General features: G+C 38.7%; 1 protein-coding gene across 2 annotated transcripts in view; it reads right to left on the bottom strand.

Moving 5' to 3' along the window:
• Nucleotides 1–24,823, bottom strand: part of Btbd9 (BTB domain containing 9) — a 324,638-nt gene that overhangs the window by 296,059 nt on the left and 3,756 nt on the right. Inside the window, exons 1-5 of one of the 2 annotated variants that reach the window (XM_048347833.1) lie at nt 17,773–17,776; nt 14,326–14,328; nt 6,420–6,631; nt 4,695–5,058; nt 3,319–3,583 (exon numbers count right to left, since the gene is read on the bottom strand). In XM_048347833.1, the coding sequence (XP_048203790.1) occupies nt 3,319–3,583; nt 4,695–5,058; nt 6,420–6,604 (814 nt within the window). In that variant the 5' untranslated portion in view covers nt 6,605–6,631; nt 14,326–14,328; nt 17,773–17,776. Of the gene's footprint in view, nt 1–3,318; nt 3,584–4,694; nt 5,059–6,419; nt 6,632–14,325; nt 14,329–17,772; nt 17,777–24,823 lie in introns of those variants that run through there. The other variant, XM_048347832.1, reaches the window with a different exon arrangement.

Raw genomic sequence — 24,823 nt, 5'->3', positions numbered from 1 at the left:
TAATCTATTCCCTGACTCCCTATGACTTACTCTAAAATAAAGAACACTGGTGAATAATTATCATAGTAAATATAGTATTTTAGAGCCAATTACCTCAACTGGTTGATTACTCCTTCCATAAATAATCTCATGAGTTTATTATAACCCAGGTCTTATACCTATACTGAGCAGCTTATCAATTCTAAACTCACAGTAACTATATAAAGTGTCTAAAACATCTCAAGTCCTACAGCCATATCCCAAGCCCATCCCTTCAATGAATCCCCTTCTAGGGCCCTTTCAAGCAGCTCAAATCAGACCTAGGGCAAGAAGGGGGAAGGGGAGGGGAGTTACATAAGAGGATTTGTAAAATCTAAAATTAACTACTCATCTTGTTACCTCTACAGCTTCCAGTCTCCCACTCTAACCAAGGCTGACCTTCAATCAACACCTCAATTCTTCTGGCCTGTTCTCTGTAGCTCCCATACGACTTTCCTACGTCCTTTCATCCCAGTTCACAAATCATACCGTCAATACATTATATATTCTGTCTTTTCAAACACCAATGTTCTAATTCCCTGTGTAGCCAGGATTTGCCCAAACTACTCAGTAATTCACCACAATGTATATTCAAAAGTCCTCCCAGCAGCATGACCCCATTATCACTCCTCCACATGAGAGTACTCTCCTCTAATTCACCTCTGTATTGCTCCTCTATCTTAGTTGGAAGCTGTCTTCCTGCTTCTCCCACACTTCCTTCTCTACCTTAAGTTCCCTGGTATAGGTCTTCTCCAAGTCACAGACTTTTCCTTCCTTCTCTATGTTATGGCCCAGGTTTCAACTCTTTATTTATTTTTTTGTCTTTTTGGTGATATTGGGAGTTTGGAACTTGGGGCCATGCTTGCTAAGCAGGCATTCTACCACTTGACCCACACTGCTAACTTCTTCTCACATTGGTTATTTTCAAGGTAGTGTCTTGGTTTATGCCTAGGCTGGCCTGGACAACAATCCTCTCATTTGAGCTTCCCTCTGTCACTGGGATAACAGACATGTGCCAACCCACTCAGCCTTGGTTAAGACAATGTCTTTCAAACCCTGGACTAGCCTTGAAGCACTGTTCCCTAATCTCCGTCTCCAAAGCAGCTAGGATTACAGGCTTGAGCCACTGCAACTATACAGGTTTCAACTCCTTATCTCCAGCTTGACTGCTTCTGAAACAACAGCAATGTGTATCCCCCTTCCTATTAAAACTTTCTCTGGAATTGTGTGGGTTGTTGGTTTGTTTTTTTTTGGGGGGGGATGGAGGCAGAAGGTGGTTGCCAAACATTCAACCAGTACCTGCTATATGCTATTCTGTATATTAAATGGCCAGAATACAAAGATCAATAAGACGTACAAATATCATCTCTGCCTTCAAGGATCAAAGACAAATAAGCAAAACACTTAAAGCAATGTGATCAATGTGGCACTTCCCATACAGATGTGCAGACATGAGGAAAAAATGAATCTGTTATACTAACAAGCTTCCTGTGTTGAACCGTGTATATCTGTGGGCACATTATTTTAATTAATTCTCACAATAGTATGAAATACAAAACTAAAACTCCTTAAGTAATGTATGACCAGATCACACAAGTATTGTGATTAATTCAGGAGAAGAAATAAAGTTTATTTGGCTCCCAAACCTATGCCTTTTCTACTGTCTAGTGAAAGGAAATAGTTCTCATGTGTCAGGAGAGAAGTAGACTAAAGATACCTATTTGAGATCAATAAGTATGTCAAGCATGTGTAAAGCCATAGCCAAGAAAGAAATCATTCAAGAAAGAGCATGAGGTAGAACCTACACATTAGGCATCCCAGAAACCCTCAAACAAGATAAACTTCAAAACAAACTAAGCATCTTCTTCAAAGAAGTAACATATTTCATTAGCTGTATGACACACATTTTTCAAGTTTTAGCATTTCTGAAGTTGGGATGTAGACGCTGTGATGTGATGCAGCAGGAAGTGGTGAAAACATGGTAACTTTATTCTAAACAATCTCCAAATGTAAATCCTTTATATCGCCAAGATGTACTATTTTTCCACAATATTCCTTCTATAAATCGATTATTTTTTATTTAAACCAATATGGTTTAAGGCTGTATCAATTGTGCAGAGATTAAAACCCTACCTTACAGGTCTTGCTAACCAGGTTTTTCCCTGTGGGACAATCTTGACAATCTTTACAAACCACTATACACAGGTGATTCCCTCTCTTAAAATCAGCTCCTTGCCACATATAAAGGAGATATAAAGTATAAAGTGTTTCATGATTTAGTTCAAGTGACCCATACACTATTCTGAGTCAATATAAACTTTCTGTTGTAAACAAAATACTCTAGTCATGGTTCCTCAGATGCTCTAACCTCTGCCCATTAATCTCACCAGTCTTCACATCTGAAACTCACCAAGTTTTGATTCCCTTCAAATCAAACTCGTTTCATAATCTACATGAAATCTCCCTCAATCATTCTAAGGTACTCTTTTCTGAATTTCCATAGCATGTACCCCTCTTGAATGCTGTTATATTTAAATTACCACAGGAGTTATATTTTGCTTCCATGATGAAATTTAAAAGTTCAAAGATGGAGAGTATATTTTGTACATATGCATCATAGTTCGGCAGTAAATTACACAGCCTCTGGAGCCAAACTACAGGTTCAGTTCTAGGCATCTCATTTTTCTGTGTGACACTAAGTAAGCTATCTAATTTCTTTGTGCTTCACTTTCCTCATTTGTGAAATATAATTAAAAACAGTACTACCTCAAAAGACTGTAAAAATTACACAGGCATGTAGGACTTGTTCTCAATTCACCATAAACATTTTGTGTAAATCACTGTTATTTTCATTGATAAGAAAACTCACAACGCTAAGTGCTGGAAATGCTATGTTGTTATTATTGTGGCTGTTATCTGGAATCTCAAGGTTTCTATTAGCTAATAATAAGTATGTAGCATGTCCTCAGTACTTGCTTGACAGGGGAAGGGAGGTAAAGCCTTAACACAAAAATAAACTTTTCAGGAAAGTGTCTTTCTCACAATCTGCAGAGCAATCGGAGAAATTCATTCTGGAGCAGCAAGAAATACCTATTAAGGTCTGTAATGGCTATTCAATCTCAGGAAAAATGAACTTGAGGAAGTCACAGAAAGACATGCTACAGAAGACAGGGCTAGGTGTTTATAGCTTTGTGTATACCATGTATATGAGGAGTATGTTTCTCCAGCTAGTTTTGTAATTGAGAATGGCATAAAATGCAAGCAAAAGTTCTTGATGAGTTAGGGAAAACAGGAACTTACTGAGCATTCCTCTATAATTGAGATCCATATCCCGGCTCTCAGATCGTACTTTAATAGCATCCAGAATGGCATCAGGAGACAACAGTCCGGAAGGTCTCACAACATTCAAAAGTTCAGTGAGGCTCATCAGAGGTAGACGAACAGCCTGCATGATTTCAGCATGATCTTCCTTTGCATTGTGCTTACACCAGTTTAACAAAGCTAAGAAAATATCTTTTTCAGGGGCTGCAAATGAATCTCTTAACACGATGTTTAAAAGTGCCGCCTGAAAAGGATAAAGAGAAATACCAGTTATGATGGAGCTTAAACACGTGCATGATCAACCAGTAAAACTTTATAGAACCATTGTTATTACTTGTATTTAGACAATTCCCTTTGAACCTCTTATCTCTTTATATTTTGTGCCAATACTCTCTTGCCCCTTATAGCTATGTGAATATTAAGAAAGGATGGTAGCCGGGCTGGGAATATGGCTTGGTGGTAGAGAGCTTGCCTTGCATGCATGAAGCCCCTAGGTTCGATTCCTCAGCACCACATCAACAGCAAAAGCCGGAAGTGGAGCTGTGGCTCAAGTGGTAGAGTGCTAGCCTTGAGCAAAAAGAAAAAGAAAAAGAAAAAGAAGCCAGGTACAGTGCTTATTCCCTGAGTCCATGCCCAAGGACTGGCAGGAAGGAAGGAAGGAAGGAAGGAAGGAAGGAAGGAAGGAAGGAAGAAATGAAGGAAGGAAGCCCCTTTCCTTCCTACCCAGGCATTTTGTACCACTACATAAACCAATATTATTCTAAACGTAATCTTTTCTAATACCAATTCTACCAATCTTTCTTAAAATATCATAGTGAGGTGCTATAACATGTTGTTTTCTGTTTGTTTGTTTGTTTGGGCAGGACCTCATGTTTGCTATGGAATTTGCTTAAGCCACTCTATCATTCTTTTTATTTATTTTTTTTTTTGGCCAGTCCTGGGCCTTGGACTCAGGGCCTGAGCACTGTCCCTGGCTTCTTCCCGCTCAAGGCTAGCACTCTGCCACTTGAGCCACAGCGCCGCTTCTGGCCGTTTTCTGTATATGTGGTGCTGGGGAATCGAACCTAGGGCCTCGTGTATCCGAGGCAGGCACTCTTGCCACTAGGCTATATCCCCAGCCCTCTATCATTCTTTTTTATGTGCTGGTTATTTTCAATATAGGGTCTCACTTCATATTTAGGCTGACCTAGACGGCAATCCTATGTGTACCTGGTCCTGGGATGACAGGTACACATTATAGATAACCTCTTTGATATCAATAATCTTTATTTTCTTAATCTCAGTCAACAGCTGTATTGTCACCATAAAGACATAAATAGATGCCTACAACAAATTACTCACAGACTATGATATACCTTAGAAAGGGAGAGAAAACCTTCACTTGTGAGCACCTCCTGAGCATTTCTGTCCATGAATAAGCAGCACATACATGTTAACTTGGGAAGTGAGTACAGACTGGCAACATCAAAAGTCATACAGACGTTCTGAATGTTGAGTATGGTGCAGAGATACTCAGAGGTAGAATCTTCCAGCTCTGGAAATCCATATTTATGAGCCAGGCTCAAAAAATCCAGCAGCACCTCCTCCTTCTCATCTGTCAGTGTTGCCCGCCCAGTGTAGATGTATTTGAGGAGCATTGTGAATGCTTCTGCAGTGGTGTCTTGCAGAGGGATTTCTGCTTCAGGCTGAGACTCTCGCATTCCGCCATACAGTAATGCTCTGCACATCAGAAGAGAAGAAATAGAGGAGGGAAATTTCAAACAGGATTTGCTACAAAATACATGAAATAATTGTTATTAACACTATTTAAATATAACTTTGCTTAATGACACAAAGATCCAAGTAGATAAACAAAAAGTAATCATTTAAATGGTTCTGTAAAGAAATCAAAAAGTCACCTGGGGTATGAATCATATGGCAAAGTGCCAACTTAGCAAGTATGAGGTCTTGAGTTCAAACCTCAATACCACCAAAACAAGAATGATTCATGTGTGTGTGTATGCATACCAATATTGTTTCTTTTTTTAAAGATTATGTTTTTACTTATTTTTATTTATTTTGGGGTGTTTTTTGGGCGGGGGGCAGTTGTGAGCCTTGGACTCAGGGCCTGAGCACTGTCCCTGGCTTCTTTTTGCACAAGGAAAGCCCTCTACCACTTGAGCCACAGCACCACTTCTGGCCATTTTCTATATATGTGATGCTGGGGAATCGAACCCAGAGCTTCATGTATAAGAGGCAAGCACTCTTGCCACTAGGCCATATTCCCAATATTGTTTCTTGAACCCAAACCTTCATGCTCTTGCTTAGAACTCTTCACTTAAGGCTGATACTGCTGATGCTATAGGCATCTCTACTCTTAGATATCAACTTTTCCAAATCTACGATTCTACCAACCATCTTTATTCTACTAAACAGAAAAAAGGTCTATTATAAAGTATGTTTTATCATTCAGTAACTCAGTGATAATTCCTTTTTAGTCAGTATTAGGTAAAATGTAAAGTATTTAAGAGATCAGTTTATTTATAACTCTGGAAATTAAGTCTGAGTGACAAATAGTTGTGTATAAGTGGGATTTTGTATTTAAAATATATTTTGTTTCATCTTGGTTCTAAAAGAGATATGAAAGTTTCACTCAATATTTGGAAATGTCCATTTTTATGTCTTAGGAGGTTACTTATAGGTCCTGGACCTCAGGCATACATGACCATTATCTAGTTGGGGTTGGATGAGCAATTTACCTACACAACAAGAAACCCATCTGCTTGTACATCAGTAAGCCACGTTAGTCATCTATTATGAGGAGAAAGTAAAGGTAAGACCCTGAGAAATATTCTTCAAACCCTGCAAAATAGTTGACCAGTACTGTCTGAAAGATACACTTTCTAAGGTCTCAATTCTAAAGTCTTAAAAAAAAACAAGAAGTCAACAAAGATGGAATTTTTACAGATGCTAAATTGAAGAACTGCTAGAATTTGTCCTTATGCTTGTTTATATATTCTTGATACAGTAGAAAATACCAGTGTTTTCTCCAAGTGACTTGAATCTTAAAAAAAAAACAAAAAACAAAAAACTATACTTACCGAAAATATTGGCACCTGGCAGCTAAAATTACCCTGTGGGCAGGGAACCGTTTCTTTTCCACAACAAACGTGACATCGCCATACTCTTCCCCAATCAACAAGGCACCAATATGTTCAGACAAAATGTGCACATGATCAATCTCCCCCACTGCAGTGAAGGGACGGAGAGGGTGGCTGTTACTCATCTTGTGGAACAGGCGATAGTCACTGACCTATTTATAAGGAAGGGATGAAAGTTAGTGGACAGGGGGATCACTTAAAAAAAAAAAAAAGAGTACAGATCATAAACATAGCCAAGGAAACATTTAAAGTGCTTAAATTTTTATAGAAGAGAAAGTTCACCATAAGTTTTTTTTTCTTTTCTTTTTAAAAACAGAATCTCACTATGTGGCCTTGAACTGCCAATCTTCCTGTCTCAACCTCCAGAATGTCCACAGTCTCTTTATTAACCGTATTCTAAGTAACTCAACTTGCTTTCATTATGCCATTACCTTCACTGCCTTCTCACACTATGAAAGCAAAAGTACTATGAGCACTTGAAACCATCACAATTTAGAAAACTGAGCCAAATACAGGTCTCATATTCCTTAAGTACCTCTGAAAAAGATAATTCAACAAGCAGAAATACTCTTTTAGCATAGAGTAACTTAGTAAAGTTGAATACAGTTATACCCAGGCAAAGTCTTTTCAGGCACAGATCTGGGCCTAAATTACAACAAATGAAATAATCAGACATTATGCAAGAAATCTGGGTCTGAAATAATTTTAAATATTTTATTAAAAATATTCTGGGGGCTGGGGATATAGCCTAGTGGCAAGAGTGCCTGCCTCGGATACACGAGGCCCTAGGTTCGATTCCCCAGCACCACATATACAGAAAACGGCCAGAAGCGGCGCTGTGGCTCAAGTGGCAGAGTGCTAGCCTTGAGCGGGAAGAAGCCAGGGACAGTGCTCAGGCCCTGAGTCCAAGGCCCAGGACTGGCCAAAAAAAAAAAAAAAAAAAAAAATATTCTGAAGTCAGCCAGGCACTGGTGGCTCACACCTGTAATTCTAGCTACTCAGAAGATCTGAGGATCATGGTTCAAAGCTAGCCCAGTCAGGAAAGTCCATGAGACTCACCTCCAATTAATCAGAGAAAAAAAGCCAGAACTGGCACTGTGGCTCAAGTAGTAGAGCACTAGCCTTGAGCAAAAAGAGCTAAGGGACAATGCCCAGGCCCAGAGCTTAAGCCCCAGGACCAGCCTTCCCCGCCCCCCCTAAAAAGGGGCTGAGAATGTGGCTTAGGGGTAGAGTTCTTGCCTAGTATACATGAAGCCCTAGGTTCAATTCCTCAGCACCACATAAACAGAAAAGGCCGGGCATGGTGGTGTGGCTCAAGTGGAGTGCTAGCCTTGAGCAAAAGGAAGCCAGAGACAGTGCTCAGGCCCTGAGTTCAAGCCCCAGGACTGGCAAAAAAAATTCTGGAGTCATACAATTTACTTCACATTTATTAATGAAAGTTCATAGAAGTATCTTAACCACTCTCAAATGAAAATTACTCTGGAATTACTATCAAGACGTAACTTCACAGCCAGTTATAATAGTATGAAAATCTAATCCCAGCACTTGGTGGCTAAAGCCAGAGGATCTTCAGTTTGAAGATAGCCTGGGCAACACAGTAAGGCTCAAAAACAAAACAAAAAGATGATCAGTCTAAATGTATGGCTCTGATTCTAGTGTTTTAGAACATCATTATGTCTTCTTTCAATGATAGGCAAGTTCTTGCTTTATATGCAATATCTTTCTACGAAAGTAACAAAGTAAAGGGACCAAAGGATGATTAACAGCTTTACATGTTAGAAAGGGAACTGTGATCTTTCAAAGTTAAAAATGTTTAGCTTTAACTACCTAACATATTTTCAGGTACTGGCGCAGCTCAGAGGCAGCTCTCTCTGTGGCACAGAGATTAGCAGACCTGAGCCAGATATGCGCTCTCCAGCAAACCTCCCTCTACCTTCTTTAACTCTGTATTTGGACCAGAATTAAAAAGCTAAATGGCTCTAATCTTTAATCTTCCATGTCCAGTTCCATCCTTTAGCAGGTGGTATGAAAAGGTTCTGTCTTGCAACTTCAGTGAAGATTTTCATGGACTAAATTCCTTAGGCGCCTGCTATCACATGCCTGCCCCTCAACACGTGTGGGAGACTATAGTGGATGAGCTGGGCAAGGAGAGATACACTCTAGGTAAGTAGCAAAGCTGCTGGTCTGCATACAGCAGAATCCTCAAGAGGACAGGTAGTTTACACTCCTTGTTACCAAAGCAAGCCTCTTCCTCAACTGTAGTCTCTTTCTGAATAAAGTCCTCAGAAACTGTATCATCTATTTCTAGTCTATGTACAAAAGATCAAATGCAGCTTAAAAGGACATATGTTGCAGATAATGTATGATACAATAGACTAACAGAGGTTGTCAAACTTTTTGCAAATGGTTAGAGAATAAATAGTTTAGGCTTTGTCCACTATACAACCTTTGTCACAACTATTCATCTCTGCCTTGGAATTCAAAAAGCAGCCACAGGCCATAAGTAAATGAACAAAAATGCTTGTGTTCCAATAAGAATATTTCTGGGAAAAAAAAAAGCTGAACTTGGCCCATAGGCCACCATTTGCCAGTCTTGCCTGGTCTAATATAAAGGCATTGTTCAGTATGTAAGAATGAACTGAACTCTAGACAAAGGATCAGACAGGGTTTTTGTCATTTTGCTTCTCCTGGGTTATCCAACTGATGTTCAAAACAACTCGATTATTTCCCAACATTGACCATAAAATTCTGAAAGCTACTAAAACCTGACTTCAAAATTCCATTCCTCTCAACAGTAATGCTCACATTACTATCCACTATTTCAATAATGGCACATGACTCTAAACAAAATAGACTCCTTTTTCGTAGGTAAAGGGATACAATATGTATAACTCATGAACATATTTTCTTAATTTTTTTCTAAATGATGGCCAAGTCTCAAACCACTGACTAAATACTCCCAATAAACAATAACTGATTTTCAGTTAACTAGCTCAGAAGAATTTACAATTCTTCAACTGATGATGTATCATGACCATTAATACCACATATGTAAATATCTATCTTAACTGATTCCCAGATCTTCTCTTTTCAATGCATACAATTTCATTTTTGCTAAATTTACATTTTAATTATAGTTTTCCAAGTGGAGTCATAAAGAGAATATTACTGAGTACAGAAAATAGCCACTTAGTGTGGAATAAACACAATTTTATTGGTATATAGAATAATTTAAATTAAACCAGTAATTTTCAACAAGCCTGCCTTACACTGGAGCTACATAAAGAGCTTTTGAAAAAAGGAAAACAGGATGCTTGAGTCCCACCCATCAGATTTGTACTGAACTGATCTGAAATGGGGCCCAAGGATCAGAATCACCACTGTGAAGTGAGTTTAGTTAAGTAAGTAGCCTGGAAAAGAGTTACTGATTTAAATAGTTGTTTCAGGTACATGCTATGGTTTGGATGAGCTTTATCCCACCAGGGTCTGTGTATTATATAGTCTTGGTCACCAAGAGGGATAGTATTAACGTTTAAGACATGGGTCCCAGGTGGATCCCCAGTGGTTAGTCTTTAGGTCCCTAAGAACACTACTGCCCTAGGCAATGATTGAAGGATTCTCATGGATGCTCAAGAATGCTACTATAAAAACAGCCAACTATCACCTACCTAGCTCTCCAGCTTACTGTTTTAGAAGTGATTTCTTCCTTCTGTATGTGTTCCCACTATTGTAATACTATTATCTATGAGGTCCTGAACTAATGCCAGCACCCTGTCATTGAACCTCCAAAACTATAAACAAAATAAACCTCTTTTCTTCATAAAGTTAGCCTGGTAGGGATGTTTCCTTATAGTAAGAACGATCATATTCCTTAGATAAACAGGTTCACAATCAAAACATACACTGAGGAAACTCAATTAGAATTTAATTGTATTTTGAGTACTATTTTAAAGAGGCAAGTGATTTTCTCAGATACAAAATGTCCTGGGATTTTAGTCCTTGTACAGCCCTGGAATCTGAACTTACTGATGCAGCAATGACTATGGGTATCCAAGTGTGTGCACTGCACTCTGACCTGAAATATTCTGGATAAATGCTTGAGTGGTGCTGCTGGATCGTAAGGCAGTTCTATGTTTCATTTTGTGAGGAATCTCCAAACTGCCTTCCACAGTGATTGCAGCAGTTTACATACATTCCCACCAACAGTGTAATAGGGTTCCTTATCCCTCACATCTTGCCAGCAGCTGCTTTGGTTTGTATTCTTGATAATGGGGGAAATTTTATGTTAAGTAAAGTCAGGCTGGGAGACAAAGGATGCATGTTTTCTCTCATATATAGAAGTTAAATCTAAATGATAAGTATATATATAAACATATACAGGGTCATATGCATTTATACACAAACATCTAAAGTATGATATATGCTGAGAAAGATTCCAATGGTTTTAACTCTTTTGAACACCTAACTTACAGTTTGACCAAAAAAAAAAAAATACCAAGAAGCTGGACTATGTGTTGTGTAGGAGATGAAGTGGGGAGAGGTAAGGGGACAGGCAGATGGAGAGAGGAAGGGCAGGTGAATTCAGGCATGATATTTAATATACATATGTGAAAATGTAACTAGGTAAATTAAGGGGATAGGTTTGGGAGTGATGGGGGAAAAGATGAAAGAGATGACACTGATCAAGATGCATGGTACTTATTAACTGACATACTGAACTGAAACCCCTTTGTACCAAAGATAATTAAGTATAAATAAAAAATATATATATTTGCTGATGCCTGCAAGAGAAGACAAGGGTCATCAGTTTGCTCAAACTACTCCCTCAGGTAGGAGGAGGGAAAAGTAGACAGGCTTAGTCTAAGGGAAAACAGCCATGTTTTAACAAGGAAATTTTATGTCATGGTACCATAATACCATTATTGGTTGAGGGTACTGGGGTCACATATAGATTTATTTTCTAAGGGCAGTAAAGAAACTACACTACTTTTCTTGGTTGGTTGACTTTTACTGATTCAAATACATCAAAAATAAAAAATCAAATACATCAAAAAAGAATAAAAAAAACACTGGATCATCAATTCTAAAATACTGAGGGTTACTCCCTGTTTAATATGCAGTAAGAAACCCATACCTATTATTCTAACCAAAATAATATACAACATCCAACAATAAAAGTGAGAGCACCATATGTACCTCATAATATGTTATGTTATGACATTAGTCTTTTACGGAGGGGGGGAAAAAAGCAAGTTGTTGACCTAAATATCTATTTCTTTAGCTAAAGCTCACTTTCAGTAGAACTGTTTACAAAATTTAACTTAACAAGGTCTAACCACATCTTTTAGTAATAAAGTTTATTCTCTCAGGCTTAGTAAGGAAATAGTGGAAGAACAAGTTCCACAAGGTGGATGCCAATGAGTCCTTGAATGTTGCATGAATGTCCCCTGGGAAGCCCTCTCTGCCCCTCGTATTTCCTGACTGAAGAGCCTTTATGGGCAAAAAGACCTTCTGCTCTTTAATTGCAAAATATAAATGATCTTTCTCTTGAGGAAAGAGATGGCATTTACAAGCATATGGTTTAGCAATTTCTCTCTACTCTTGGTACCCATGTGGTGTGTAATTTGAAGTAGTATTCCTTAAACTTTAAATTGATATCACTTGGGGAGATACATGATGTCCTGTCTGCATCTTAAACATTCTCACAAAAACACCACACGCCACTTTTTCATGGCAAGGATACTTGACTTCATTTGATATACATTCCACTTGTCACCAAAAAGTCTGATGGGAAGAGGTGAAGACACTGACCATACTGGGAGGTGTACCCTTGACTCTGCTATTCTGCAAGCCCCAAATACTAGACCATAAAGAAAAGTACTCTCGAGTCAACCCAAGAAAGTTAGTGAAAACCTGTCTCAAAAAAAACCAAAACAAAACTATAGAAATCATATGAACATTTGTAAGGCTGCTACTGCTATCAGTGTATCAGTATTAAAATGCATCTTTTACTAATTTTTATGACAATTTTATATTGCAACCATTTGACTAACCCATAAGTGGTATGCCTTCATTAAACTATAAGTACTATGGCTTATTAAACTATTGTTTACTTCTTTTTTTCTTGTTGGTTTTGTTTTTTTTTTTGTCAGTTGTGGACTTGAACTCAGGGCCTGGGTGCTGTCCCTCAGCTTTTCTGCTCAGGGCTAGCACTCTACCACTTTGAGCCACAATGCCACTTCTGGTTTTTGGTGGTTAGTTGGAGGTGAGAGTCTCACTGACTTTCCTGCCTCAGCTGTGATTCTCAGATCTCAGCCTCCTGAGTAGCTAGGATTACAGGTATAAGCCACTGGCACCTGGCCTAATGTTTCTTTTGAGACTGAACAGCAAACAGAAAATGCAACCAAAGTGCACTTTGTTATGTTTTAAAATAAAGATTAATAACCCTTTGGTGTTCTGTTCATTAGAAATATAACACATAAAAGTATAAATTATTTTGGAGCAAAAATTCACCAAGTAATGGACATAGGTATCCTTAGAAGATATTTCTGCCTCCCTCTTCTATCATAATCTCTTTTCTCCCTAAGTAACCACTGAGCAACATTTTATAATAAACACTTCCTAGCTTTTGCTCTGCCAAAAAAAAAGTACTCTCGGGCTGGGATGTAGCTCAGTGGCAAAGCGCTTGCCTAGCAAGTGTACCGTCTTAGGTTCGATCCCCAGTACCAAAAAAGAAAAAAGACAAAAAAAAAGAAAAGAAAAATACTCTCCAGGCACCTGTGACTCACACCTGTAATCCTAGCTACTTAAGAAGCTGAGATCTGCATCTTGTGGTTCTAAGCCAGCCCAGGCAGGAAAGTCTGTGACACCCTTATCTCCAATTAACCACCAAAAAGCCAGAAGTGGAGGTGTGGCCCAAGTGGTAGTAGAGCACTAGGTTTTTTTTTTGTTTGTTTGTTTTTGTTGTTTTTTGGCCAGTCCTGGGGCTTAGACTCAGGGCCTGAGCACTGTCCCTGGCTTCTTTTTGCTCAAGGATAGCACTCTGCCACTTGAGCCACAGCGCCCCTTCTGGCCCTTTTCTGTATATGTGGTGCTGGGGAATCGAACCCAGGGCCTCATGTATATGAGGCAGGCACTCTTGCCACTAGGCCATATCCCCAGCCCCCTAGAGCACTAGTTTTGAGTGAAAAGGCAATGGGGCAGCTCTAGGTGGTACTGGCAAAAAAAAGTACTCACACCTGGGCAGTGAAATGTGTAACATGACTGAGGTTCACATGACAAGATGCTTGTTGGCATGTTCTTTTCTCTGGGAAAGTCTGAAGTCATGTCCACTTCAACTTCAACCTTGTTTTATTTGTCAATATCTTTTTTCAATCTAGATCATCTTTTTAAAAATGTTCTGAAGCAGGCAATGCTGCAGGCTCACTTTAGCAACATTAATGAATCCTGTGATAGCTGGGAGAAGCTGCTGCTTTATTATTCAATCACAAAATTTTTTAAGACTCCAAAGACCCAAATAAAATATTTTTATTTTCTATTTAATTCATGCCCTTTTTTGTCTCTTGGGGCCTAATCTCTAGTTAAAATAACCTTCTCAAATACCTGAAAACAAACTAATGCATTCAAATAGGAGGTCCTGAACAAAACCAATTATCAAATGACCATAAGAGTTTCATTCTGTTTTAAAGTTCCCCCCAAATACAAAAGCTTACTGTTGCTTTCTTCCTTCCCTACAAAGTATCTTCAGAAAGCAGTGAGATGCAAGAGTGGACTAGATTTTCTTAACCTCAGTTCTTGATGTTTACTGAGGACTAGATCATCCAACCATCAATCTTCCCCACCCCACCCCCTCTCAAGCTAGTGCTGGCTCCACAGGAGACTTTACATGAGGCTTGCAAAGACAAGTCACAAATTACAACTCCACGAAGCAGCTATCACTACCTCAGAATTTACATAAATATGCCTTTTCAGGCCTCTCAGCCTTATCGGTCTCAAGCTATTATATGAATTGAATGCTGACAGCAGAAATACATATGTATTAAAGCCAAAAAATAATAACAATAAAGGGAAAAGTCATGATGGGTATATTTGTTAGCTGTAATAATATTTGAAAATATAGGATAAGCCATTTGTTTTATTTCTTTACTGATAACCTAGACATTTGTAATATCCTTGCCCAGATTTAAACTATATGATATTTCTCTAATTAATAAAGGTTATTACTGTATGGCCTCTCATTCAGGCATTGGAATCACCAATTGTAGCAATTTAATTTCTTTGTAGCAAACCTCTGGTGAACATTTGCATTACTGTCTGTGTAAAGCAAGCTGGCTTTTCATTTGTAGAATGTTATTTAAAAAAGAAATCTAGGGGCTGGGGATATGGCCTAGTGGCAAGAGTGCCTGCCTCGGATACACGAGGCCCTAGGTTCGATTCCCCAGCACCACATATGCAGAAAACGGCCAGAAGCGGCGCTGTGGCTCAAGTGGCAGAGTGCTAGCCTTGAGCCGGAAGAAGCCAGGGACAGTGCTCAGGCCCTGAGTCCAAGGCCCAGGACTGGCCAAAAAAATAAAATAAAATAAAAAAAATAAAAAAAAATAAAAAAGAAATCTACTGTGCATTCATTCTCTAACTGTGGTTTGTTAAACCATGGTATCTTGGCTATTTTCTGTGAAACTGTGAAATAAAAAGAGGTCAAGGCTCATGCCTATAATCCTAACTACTCAAGAGGCTGAGAGTTGAGGATCGCAATTCAAAGCCAGCCCAAGCAGGAAAATCCATGAGACACTCTTCTCCAATTTAAACACCAAAAAAGCTTGGCTCACAGGGTAGAGCACTAGCCCCGAGCAAAAAAAAAAAAAAAAAAAGGAATAGCACCTAGGCCCTAAGTTCAAGCCCTAGTATTATGGCACATATGCACAGGAAAAGTCAACTCTGAGACGTCTAATCTTCAATCTTTCTGTGCTACCACTTGAACCAGAGTGTCAATTCCAGCTTTTTCTGTGTATGTGGTGCTGAGGAATCGAACTCAAGGCTTCATGCATGCTAGGCAAGCACTCTACCACTAAGCCACATTACCAACCCTGATCTTAAATCTTGACTTATAAGTTTATCTGTGCCATGTTAAATTATACCAGTCTCTTTATTCCTTTTTCTTCCATGTGATCTCTTCCCCTTTAGTTTTATGCGCCATGTCTTTATTCTAACTCCAGCATACCATTCTCTACCATGATGAGAAAAAAAATAGAATTCAGGGACAATTATCCCCATGTAGTCTGGCAAGTTGCTACCAAAATAGAGTCACTGATGACTCAGCTAAGGTGCCAGTGAACTGACCAAGAATTCTTCCCCAGTCCAAATTTACAGCATGTGTGTAAGAATAAAGGAGAAAACAGATACAAGTTAAGCCACACTTTCACATTTTAGAAACAGAAAACCTTGGACAAAAAGAGTTTTAGCCTAATAAGCCCATTAGGAAAATGGACTTTTTCCCCATTAAATTGTCTCCTTTTCATGTTTTAAATTCAGTCTTACCCCCAATACACAAGCCCCCCCCATGAATGGAATGAGTTGATATGCAGCCTGCCTTTCACCCTTTCCAGTGCACATATGTATATACTTCACTTTCACTGTGGAAAAGAAAACTCATTAAAAAAGAGAGGAATATATTTTTTCCTTCTGTTCTGGAACAAAAACTGTAAAGTATTGTGGATGAATGTTCTGTATTCTGTGCACTAATACCCCCAAGATACTACTGAAAAATTGATGAGCTTATGATTAGACTCCTAAGTTTTGAACAACACTCATGGACCAAACTTGTTCACATTTAATATTGAATTCTTTATCATAATCAAAATGTGGATCAAGGCTGGTCTCTATTTCTTAGATTTTCATTCATTGAGTCTTTATCTAATGTCTAATCTTGATATGTGGCCAGGTCAGCTACAACACCAACTTGGGATGTCACTGACACAAATTCTCATAGCCTGTCAAATATGGGTACTAGAACTATCCTCTGTAAGAGGAGCCTATAATTCAGGCACCACATGAATAAAGACATTGACACAGAAGAGAAAATATGTATTCTATTTAAGTAGATTACCAGTTGAAGGTCATTCCTAAGAGAAAAATATAAACTGTGGTTAATGCATTTTTACATGTTAAATTTAACTGAAGTTAATTTCATTGAACCAACACAGTATTTAATAAACATAAAACAATCACATGTAGGGGCTGGGAATATGGCCTAGTGGCAAGAGTGCTTGCCTCCTACACATGAAGCTCTGGGTTCGATTCCCCAGCACCACATATATGGAAAACGGCCAGAAGGGGCGCTGTGGCTCAGGTGGCAGGAAGAAGCCAGGGATGGTGCTCAGGCCCTGAGTCCAAGGCCCAGGACTGGCCAAAAAAAAAAAAAAACCACAATCACATGTAGCAGATAACTGCAAAACACCAATTCCTGTAGTCTTTTTCCTTCTCACAGTTTATAAAAGAAAATACAAATGGGGGCTGGAGGCATGGTTCAAGTGGTAGAGTAATTGCCTAGCAAATGTAAGGCACTGAGTACACCAGTACTGCCAAAGAAAAGAAAAGAAAACACAAAGTGTCATTTCTTGGCCTATGGTGACTCTGCTGCTAAAGATAAAATCCCTTGCTGGATACTGATGGCTCACATCTGTAATCCTAGCTATTCAGGAGGCTGAGATCTGAGGGTCACAGTGCAAAGCCAGCCAGGGCAGTTTCAAAAGTCTGTGAGACTCTTACCTCCAATTAAACACCAAAAGGCTGAAAGTGGAGTGTAGCTCAAGTGAGGAGAGCATGAGTCTTGAGTAAAAAAAGCTCAGGATACCTACTGCCCAGGCCCTGAGTTCAGGCCCCAGGACAGCCCTCCCACCTATTCATAGAACTCTTTGCTATGATCATGAATAAACGTAAAGTAACCTGCATAGCCTGTATATAAGATGAAGTTTAAATAATGGATAAAAGTGGCTGTTTAAGGACATTTAATTAAAAATGTTTTATGAAGCCACCACAGCAAGGGCAAAGGACTCAATGGCACCGAAAATGTGAGACAGCAAAGGAAGTCTGAGTTACAGAGAAGAAAAGGAAACAGACAAATACAGGAGGAACTCCATAATACAAAATGAATATTAAAACTTAAGATGCCTAAAGCATTTGCTAATTTTCTTTCTTTCTACATCATGTTGTAAAGTTTGTTTTTGATAATCAAGTTAGCATTATATTTTTATTCCAGCCTTTTTTCCAAAATCAATTTAAGGTTTGAAAGCCTTACAACTATTTTCATTGTCCTCATCAATTATTAAGTACTCACTAAGCACACACAACACTATTCCTCAAAACTAACCTTCACAATTAAGTAGACCTTTAAAAGTTCTAATTCCTTTCCCAGCTCTCATTTTTCAGACGTAAACAGAGAATCGTCATAATCTAGTGGCTCATTATACATGCTATAAAATATTTCACTCCAGCTGTGAAGTTGGCCTCATGTTTTGTTGCCTTAATCAAGATTTATGATAATATAATAATGTATTTTTAAAGGCCACATGCCAAAGTGCTTCTTAAATTAATAAAAATACTTAGCATTTAACCTATAACACACTTTAAAATTATCACACAATCTTGCAGGTAGAACTATCTGCTTATGTGCCCAGGGCCAGTAACAAATGATGAAAGGCCTGTCACCAAGCCTATTTACATGATTTATTTTACACCAGCCTTCTAAGGCCACATACATAATAAGTACTCACTTTGTGATGGGAAAATAAGTATTTTAGTGTGAACAACATGATAGTGTTACTATTAAGTTATTAACTCACTGGCAGGATTCCCTTATTAGCCTTTCTTCCTGCCCAAATAAATCTATTAGTAAGTATTCACAGGAATCTAGAACACAGACCTGGAGAGAACTTAAAAATCACAAGCAAGGCTTTTTACAGATGAGCTACTACATGGCAGAACCTAGATAAGGCAAGGAGAAATAAGGCTCTAAGGTGGGCTATACCTATAGGGTGACTACCTAAAAAATACAATAAAATACATGAGGGACAGATCACAGTGCCTGACATTTGTCACTTCATACTACCATTTTCTCCCCAGGGTTTCCTCCACCACTACCACCCAGGTTATTGTTGTTGTTGCTCTTGTTGTCAAGATACAAGTTAGAACAAGTCACTCTTGTGATAATTTTCTGGCATGTGTATGTATGCACTGACCACAGATGAATGCAAATTATACTCTTTTCAGAAATAGGTAAGATTCACCTAGAGGCTACTGAGGAAGCACCTGACTCCCTGAGTTGTCTATACAGTTCCAGCGAGAACTTTGAATCTACTTACTGAACTGAGCCCAAATCAGATTCCTAAGGTTGAGAGTACTCAGGCTTCACAGCCAGGTTTTCCATATGTACCTTTTAATTCCTCTGCTAGTTTGCACTCGAATTTTAAGATGACCAGTAGCCTTTGATTCTTCTTTCTAACCTCTGATTCATTTTTAAATCCAGTGAATGAAGTCTTGCAATCAGCCCACCACGCCACTGACACAGCTGTCACCAAAGCTGTCAGTGACTTCCTACCTGGAATGCACAAGTCATTTTCTGTCCTTAGCTTTCCTAGCCTCTTGACAGTATCTGACATTGTAGAACCTGCCCTACTTGACACCCTACTCCCTGGCCATACTCCTCTCCTTGCTCTCCTTTTAGCCCTTGGTGTCTCCTTTCACTATGCCTCTTCAGGTTCTGCTCCTAGAGATGGACCTTCCAGGGGAGTAATGCCTTCCAGATAAGATTTACATCTTTCATGTGGGTTTATTATGTAGCCTCCAGATTTCCACCATCTCCTACTTCCTGCTAAAATAATACCATGCTAATTATGGTTACTTACTCTAAAATACCTTCAACAGGAAGACTTCCCAGAGTACCAGAATTTATTAAGTTGTCTCCTTCAAGTACTAGGTAAATATTCTTGGCATATAAATTCCAAGTTAACAGTCCTCTAAATATATTTCTATCATAGCTTTTATTGCTTTTTATTACAAACATTTACCTTTGAATCCGTTCTCCCATCAGATTACAAATTCCTTGTGGAAATGGATGGTGCATCATTCATTTTCCTTTGCACCTAGAGCACCTATTAGAACCTGGCATGTGGTCATCACAGTGTTATGGATAAAAGGTGAAAGCTACCTGGGTATCTTTTTCCTATTTTCTCCTGAGTTAGGTAAATTTTTGCCATTAAAGAATCACACCATAATCTAAATAAATTACTTCCATACACAAAGAACTTAGAAACGGGAGCTACACTAGTCTACCTAATGACCTGCTCTAATCCAGCCTATAACACAAGGTGTGAATGACTGGAAATTTCTCAGTCACTGATAAATAAGTGCAGGCAGCAAAGAATTAATTGAAAGCTGCAGAGAAACATTGACAAAAGAGAGCAAATTATCCAGCTTTAGAAGAATGGACAAATGCTCACTGCCTTGTTTAGTAACATCAGAAGAATTTAATTAACACTGAAAGAAATGACATACTATTACTTCAACAGTTAACAAAGTATACATATTATAACATTTAGGTAATTAAATATCTAATTGAGGGTGATAGAACAGTACAGAAGGAAATCAGTGGAAACAAAGCACAGGCAAACAAGATTATTACAATGACAAAACAGCAAGCTAAGTGAGAGAACTTCACCAAGCCATCAATTATGTAAGTGCCAAGATAGCTTGACAATGGTGCTCCTGATGCCCACCCACATGGGGAAATGCCAGCACGAGTGATGCTCATGAAGTGGTGACAGCTGATGAGCAAATCAGGAGTTCAAATAACACAAGTAAAATGAAATTCTTATAATCCAAATGACCTTATTTTAGGATGAACCTGTATTTAAAAAAAGCACAGTGTTGTACTCTATAAGCATCAATGTTCTGATCTGGAACAGATTAAAAAAGAGCAAGATGCAGTACAACTAGGTGACACTTGTGTTTAAGAATAAACATTAGGGATAGGGTTGTGGCTTAGCGGTAGAGTGCTTGCCTAGCATGCATAAAGACCTGGGTTCAATTCCTCAGTGCTAGCCTTGAGCAAAAAGAAGCTCAGAATCAGGGCCCAGGCCCTGAGTTCAAGCCCCAAGACTGGCAAAAGAAAAAAAAAAAAAAGGAATAAAATGTTTCTTCTCGTTCTCCCTCTCCACTCTTCTTAAAACAATTTTAACAGCCTTCACTGTTCTATTTTCATACTTTCAAAAAGATACACAAGGGGCTGGGGATATGGCCTAGTGGCAAGAGTGCTTGCCTCGTATACACGAGGCCCTGGGTTCAATTCCCCAGCACCACATATACAGAAAATGGCCAGAAGTGGCGCTGTGGCTCAAGTGGCAGAGTGCTAGCCTTGAGCAAAAAGAAGCCAGGGACAGTGCTCAGGCCCTGAGTCCAAGCCCCAGGGCTGGCCAAAAAAAAAAGATACACAGAGACATTTTTTCCTTGCCATGCTGGAGAAGGAACCCAAAGCCTCACATATGCTGGGAAAGTGTTCTATCACTGAGCTACATCCCAGTTATATATTTGAACTTCAGGTCTTTGTGCTTGCTAATGATGTGCTCTTACCACTAAATCACACCTTCAAGCCAGGAACATTATTTTTAATCCACCTCCAACCCCCAATTAAATCAAAGCATCCTAAGGTAGGTGCCAACTGCTCACACCTGTAGTCCTAGCTACTCAGGAGGCTGAGATGTAGAGAACGTCAGCTCAGAGCTAATCCAAGCAGAAAAGTATTCAAATTATCATCTTAATCATTAACATCATCATTAAAATCATGAGCAAAAAGCAGTACTTGAAGGTATGGCATAAATGGTAAAGTACTGGCCAAAATTATAAGGTCCTGAGTTCAAACCTCAGTGCCTTTATTTAAAAAAAAAGCACTATAAAGATAGATCTTTATCTATTTTGTTCATTTCTGCATATCCAAACACTAGAATTGTGCCTGATATCAAAGAAGCACTCAGTAAATGCCTGTTGAATGAATTAGTAACCAATGATTACTGTTTCCAAGAGAAGGAAGTGAATGACTGTGGGTAAGGATAATAGACTTAAGTTCCACTGAATGTCCTTTTGTGTTTAAATTTTGTGCCATATTCATTTGTTCATATAATGCTTGCTTAAAAGAAATAGTAAGTTGATGACATGAGATTTACAAAGGGAGTATCCCCATTAGACTGCATTTCATCTCTTTAGTCAGGTACTGAAAATGACAGCATGAGTGGCAGAAAGCTTGATACAATGACATTCACGATGTTAATATAAACACTCAAGATAACAGAAATATTGAGTTAGTTTAACCACTTTAGAAAAGTTTGCTATGCATGTACTGAAAGTAAAGATCTGCATGTCATATAGATCTACACACACCCTAGTGTAGATATCTGGCAGCAAAATCACTGCTTTGTAGATAAACACAGTCTACAGGAAAGTAGGTGGAAGAAACAAGATGAGAATGCAGAAGGAGGTGGCACTGCTGTGAGAATACCTTTTTAACTTCTAGAAAGTAAGTTTATGTTTTACACATTCAAAAAAAAAAAGGACAAGAAAGTCAATAAAAAATGGAGACAGGGAGGCTTAACCTCAAATACTTTGTAATAGAATCAGACTGTAATATTTCACTTAACCCCATAACTTTTGAGCACAGTATTTGAACTGCAGGCCCTCAGGCTTAACATTAGAAAAGAATGTTGAACTCTAGTTAATTTTTCACAGAGAATTAGACTTAGCAATTTGAACCTACATCTAGGTGCATTAGAAGTTCACAAATACTATAAGTGAATATGATTTCAAAGGAAACTAGGTAATAGCTGTTAAAGAAAGGAATTCCAAATACATATCCCTGTTGTGTATGGTTAGAACTGGAAGATTCTGTCTGTTTCTCTCTCTTACACATGCACACAACCTCAGTAGCTGTCTGTTAAATAAAAAAAAAAAAAAAGGAGAGAGCAACAAGAAAAGAGAGCAACAAGAAATGTTACCCCCAGGAGCCAAGGGCACACCTAATACTGAGAGGTTATTTCTAACTATGTATACTTTTCCACTAAGGCTTCTTTGGAGAAAGGCAGACATGAGAATAATATGACCCATAAACTTTTTACCAGAAAATCAGAAGGTTAAAAAAAATCATCAAATAATAATGTTGGAAAGATAGGAACAACTAAGGGTTCCCATTAATCAAATCTCAATTTGAGTAAACAAATTATGACCAATGAGGGGCTGGGAATATGGCCTAGTGGCAAGAGTGCTTGCCTCCTATACATGAAGCCCTGAGGTCGATTCCTCAGCACCACATATATAGAAAACGGCCAGAAGTGGCGCTGTGGCTCAAGTGGCAGAGTGCTAGCTAGCCTTGAGCAAAAAAGAATCCAGGGACAGGGCTCAGGCCCTGAGTTCAAGGCCCAGGACTGGAAAAAAAAAAAAAAAAAAAAAAGTGAAAAGAAATGAGAGAGAACAAGTACCTAGGAAGTATGGTGATCATTTGGCAACTTGTCAGTTAAACTCCTGAAATCCCTTTACAAATGTGTTTATAACTTTACACAAGCATTGTTTGCTTTCTTTCTATAGCAAAACTCTCTTACAACTTCCTATCCATGAGTAGGACTAATATTTGAATTATATGTCAGAAGTCCTCATCGACCCAAGATAGGTATCAGCAAACAATCCTTTAGATTCGGATTCTGAATCTGAAGGCTGGGCTCAGTGGTATGGTACCAGCCCAGCAAGCACAAGCCCCTGAGCTCAAACCCAAGTACTGTCAAAAAAAATACCCTTTACATCAATGTTTCTGTGGTTATACTTGCTCCTACTTCTTTCCTTTGGGATTTTCCCATTCCATCATTCTAAATGTAAAGTCTCCAGGAACTATTATATTACTTGCAAATTCCAAGAGATTAATAATACAGGACATACATTGGAATCTCAACATGTATTGACAATTATTTTACAAAATAAATTGTCATTTAAAGCAAGGAAGAAGGGCATCTAACACAAATCAAATGCATACAGCTATATATTAGCTAACAGAATTTTCTGCAGTTATTTTATGTATATGTAGACTTATAAACAGTATCCTCTCAATAAACTCAGCAGAGAGATGAGGATGAATGAAATCTGCATTAAGTACAGGAAATCATGCACAAGGACAATATTAGGCAGCTTCAAAGGTTCACTCAAACACTGATGTACCATGTGGCAGATTCTGGAGGAGACAAAAATGAGGTAGACAGGGCTGGGACTATGGCTTAGCAGTAGAGTGCTCACCTTGCATGCATGAAGCCCCTGCATTCAATTCCTCAGCACCACATAAACAGAAAAGGCCGGAAGTAGAGCTGTGGTTCTAAATGGTAGAGCCCTAGCTTTGAGCAAAAAGCTCAGAAACAGTGCCCAGGAGCTGAACTCAAGCGTCACAACTTACCAAAAAAGAAAGAAAAAACACCTTCTTGAGCCCCAGACTCAATCAGAACAACTCAATCAGAAACTATGAAGGTAGGATCCAGAATGCTATATTTGACCAAAGTCCTCCAGATTTTCATTTTTCAGTTCTATAATCCTTCCAATCTCACATTCCTAGCAGCTGGAACTAAAAGTGGTCACCTGATCACTCAGCCTCTAGAACATAAATGGTGTAAGAGGGATTTGACAGCAGGTCTTTTAATTACAAGAAGGCTGCCCCTCCTAGGTGTCATTTATAACATTGCCCCTGATCCTCTCCCAAATTCTGAAGTAGGATTTCCAATTACCTAGCAGCATTCTCCACTTAAAACTCCCCACAGGCACTTTAAAAGTAGCATAACATCATTTCTTTTCCCCAGTGTAAACCTGTTCTTTCCAAGTATTTTCTAATGTCATCATAATCATCCAATTGTTCACTCATTCTCCCTTATCTCTAGCTGTTCATAAAACTGAAAGGATCCTGAGGGTGGAGAGGACTGCAGTGAGCCAGACTGACAGATAGATTGATAGATTGAATGATAGATGATAGAAGATAGATGATAGACAAAGTTACAGAAAAGGAGAAGGAAAGGGACAGGAAATACAAAGGAAGGGACAAATTTCTGTCCAAAGTACATTGTACACATGTTTGAAGGCATAATATAGAACCCCTCTCATGTTATTGATATGCTAATTCCAAAAACATGTTTCACAAACTGGACACCAGCGGCTCATGCCTGTAATCCTAAATGCTCAGGAGGCTAAGCTCTAAGGATCACGCTTCAAAGCCAGCCAGGGCAGGAAAGTCCATGAGACTCTTATCTCCAATAAAATACTTAAAAAAAAAAAAAAAG

The sequence above is a fragment of the Perognathus longimembris genome, chromosome 6, assembly GCF_023159225.1.
Source record: "Perognathus longimembris pacificus isolate PPM17 chromosome 6, ASM2315922v1, whole genome shotgun sequence".
Lineage (NCBI taxonomy): Eukaryota > Metazoa > Chordata > Mammalia > Rodentia > Heteromyidae > Perognathus > Perognathus longimembris.
This window is presented reverse-complemented; position numbering and strand designations above follow the sequence as displayed.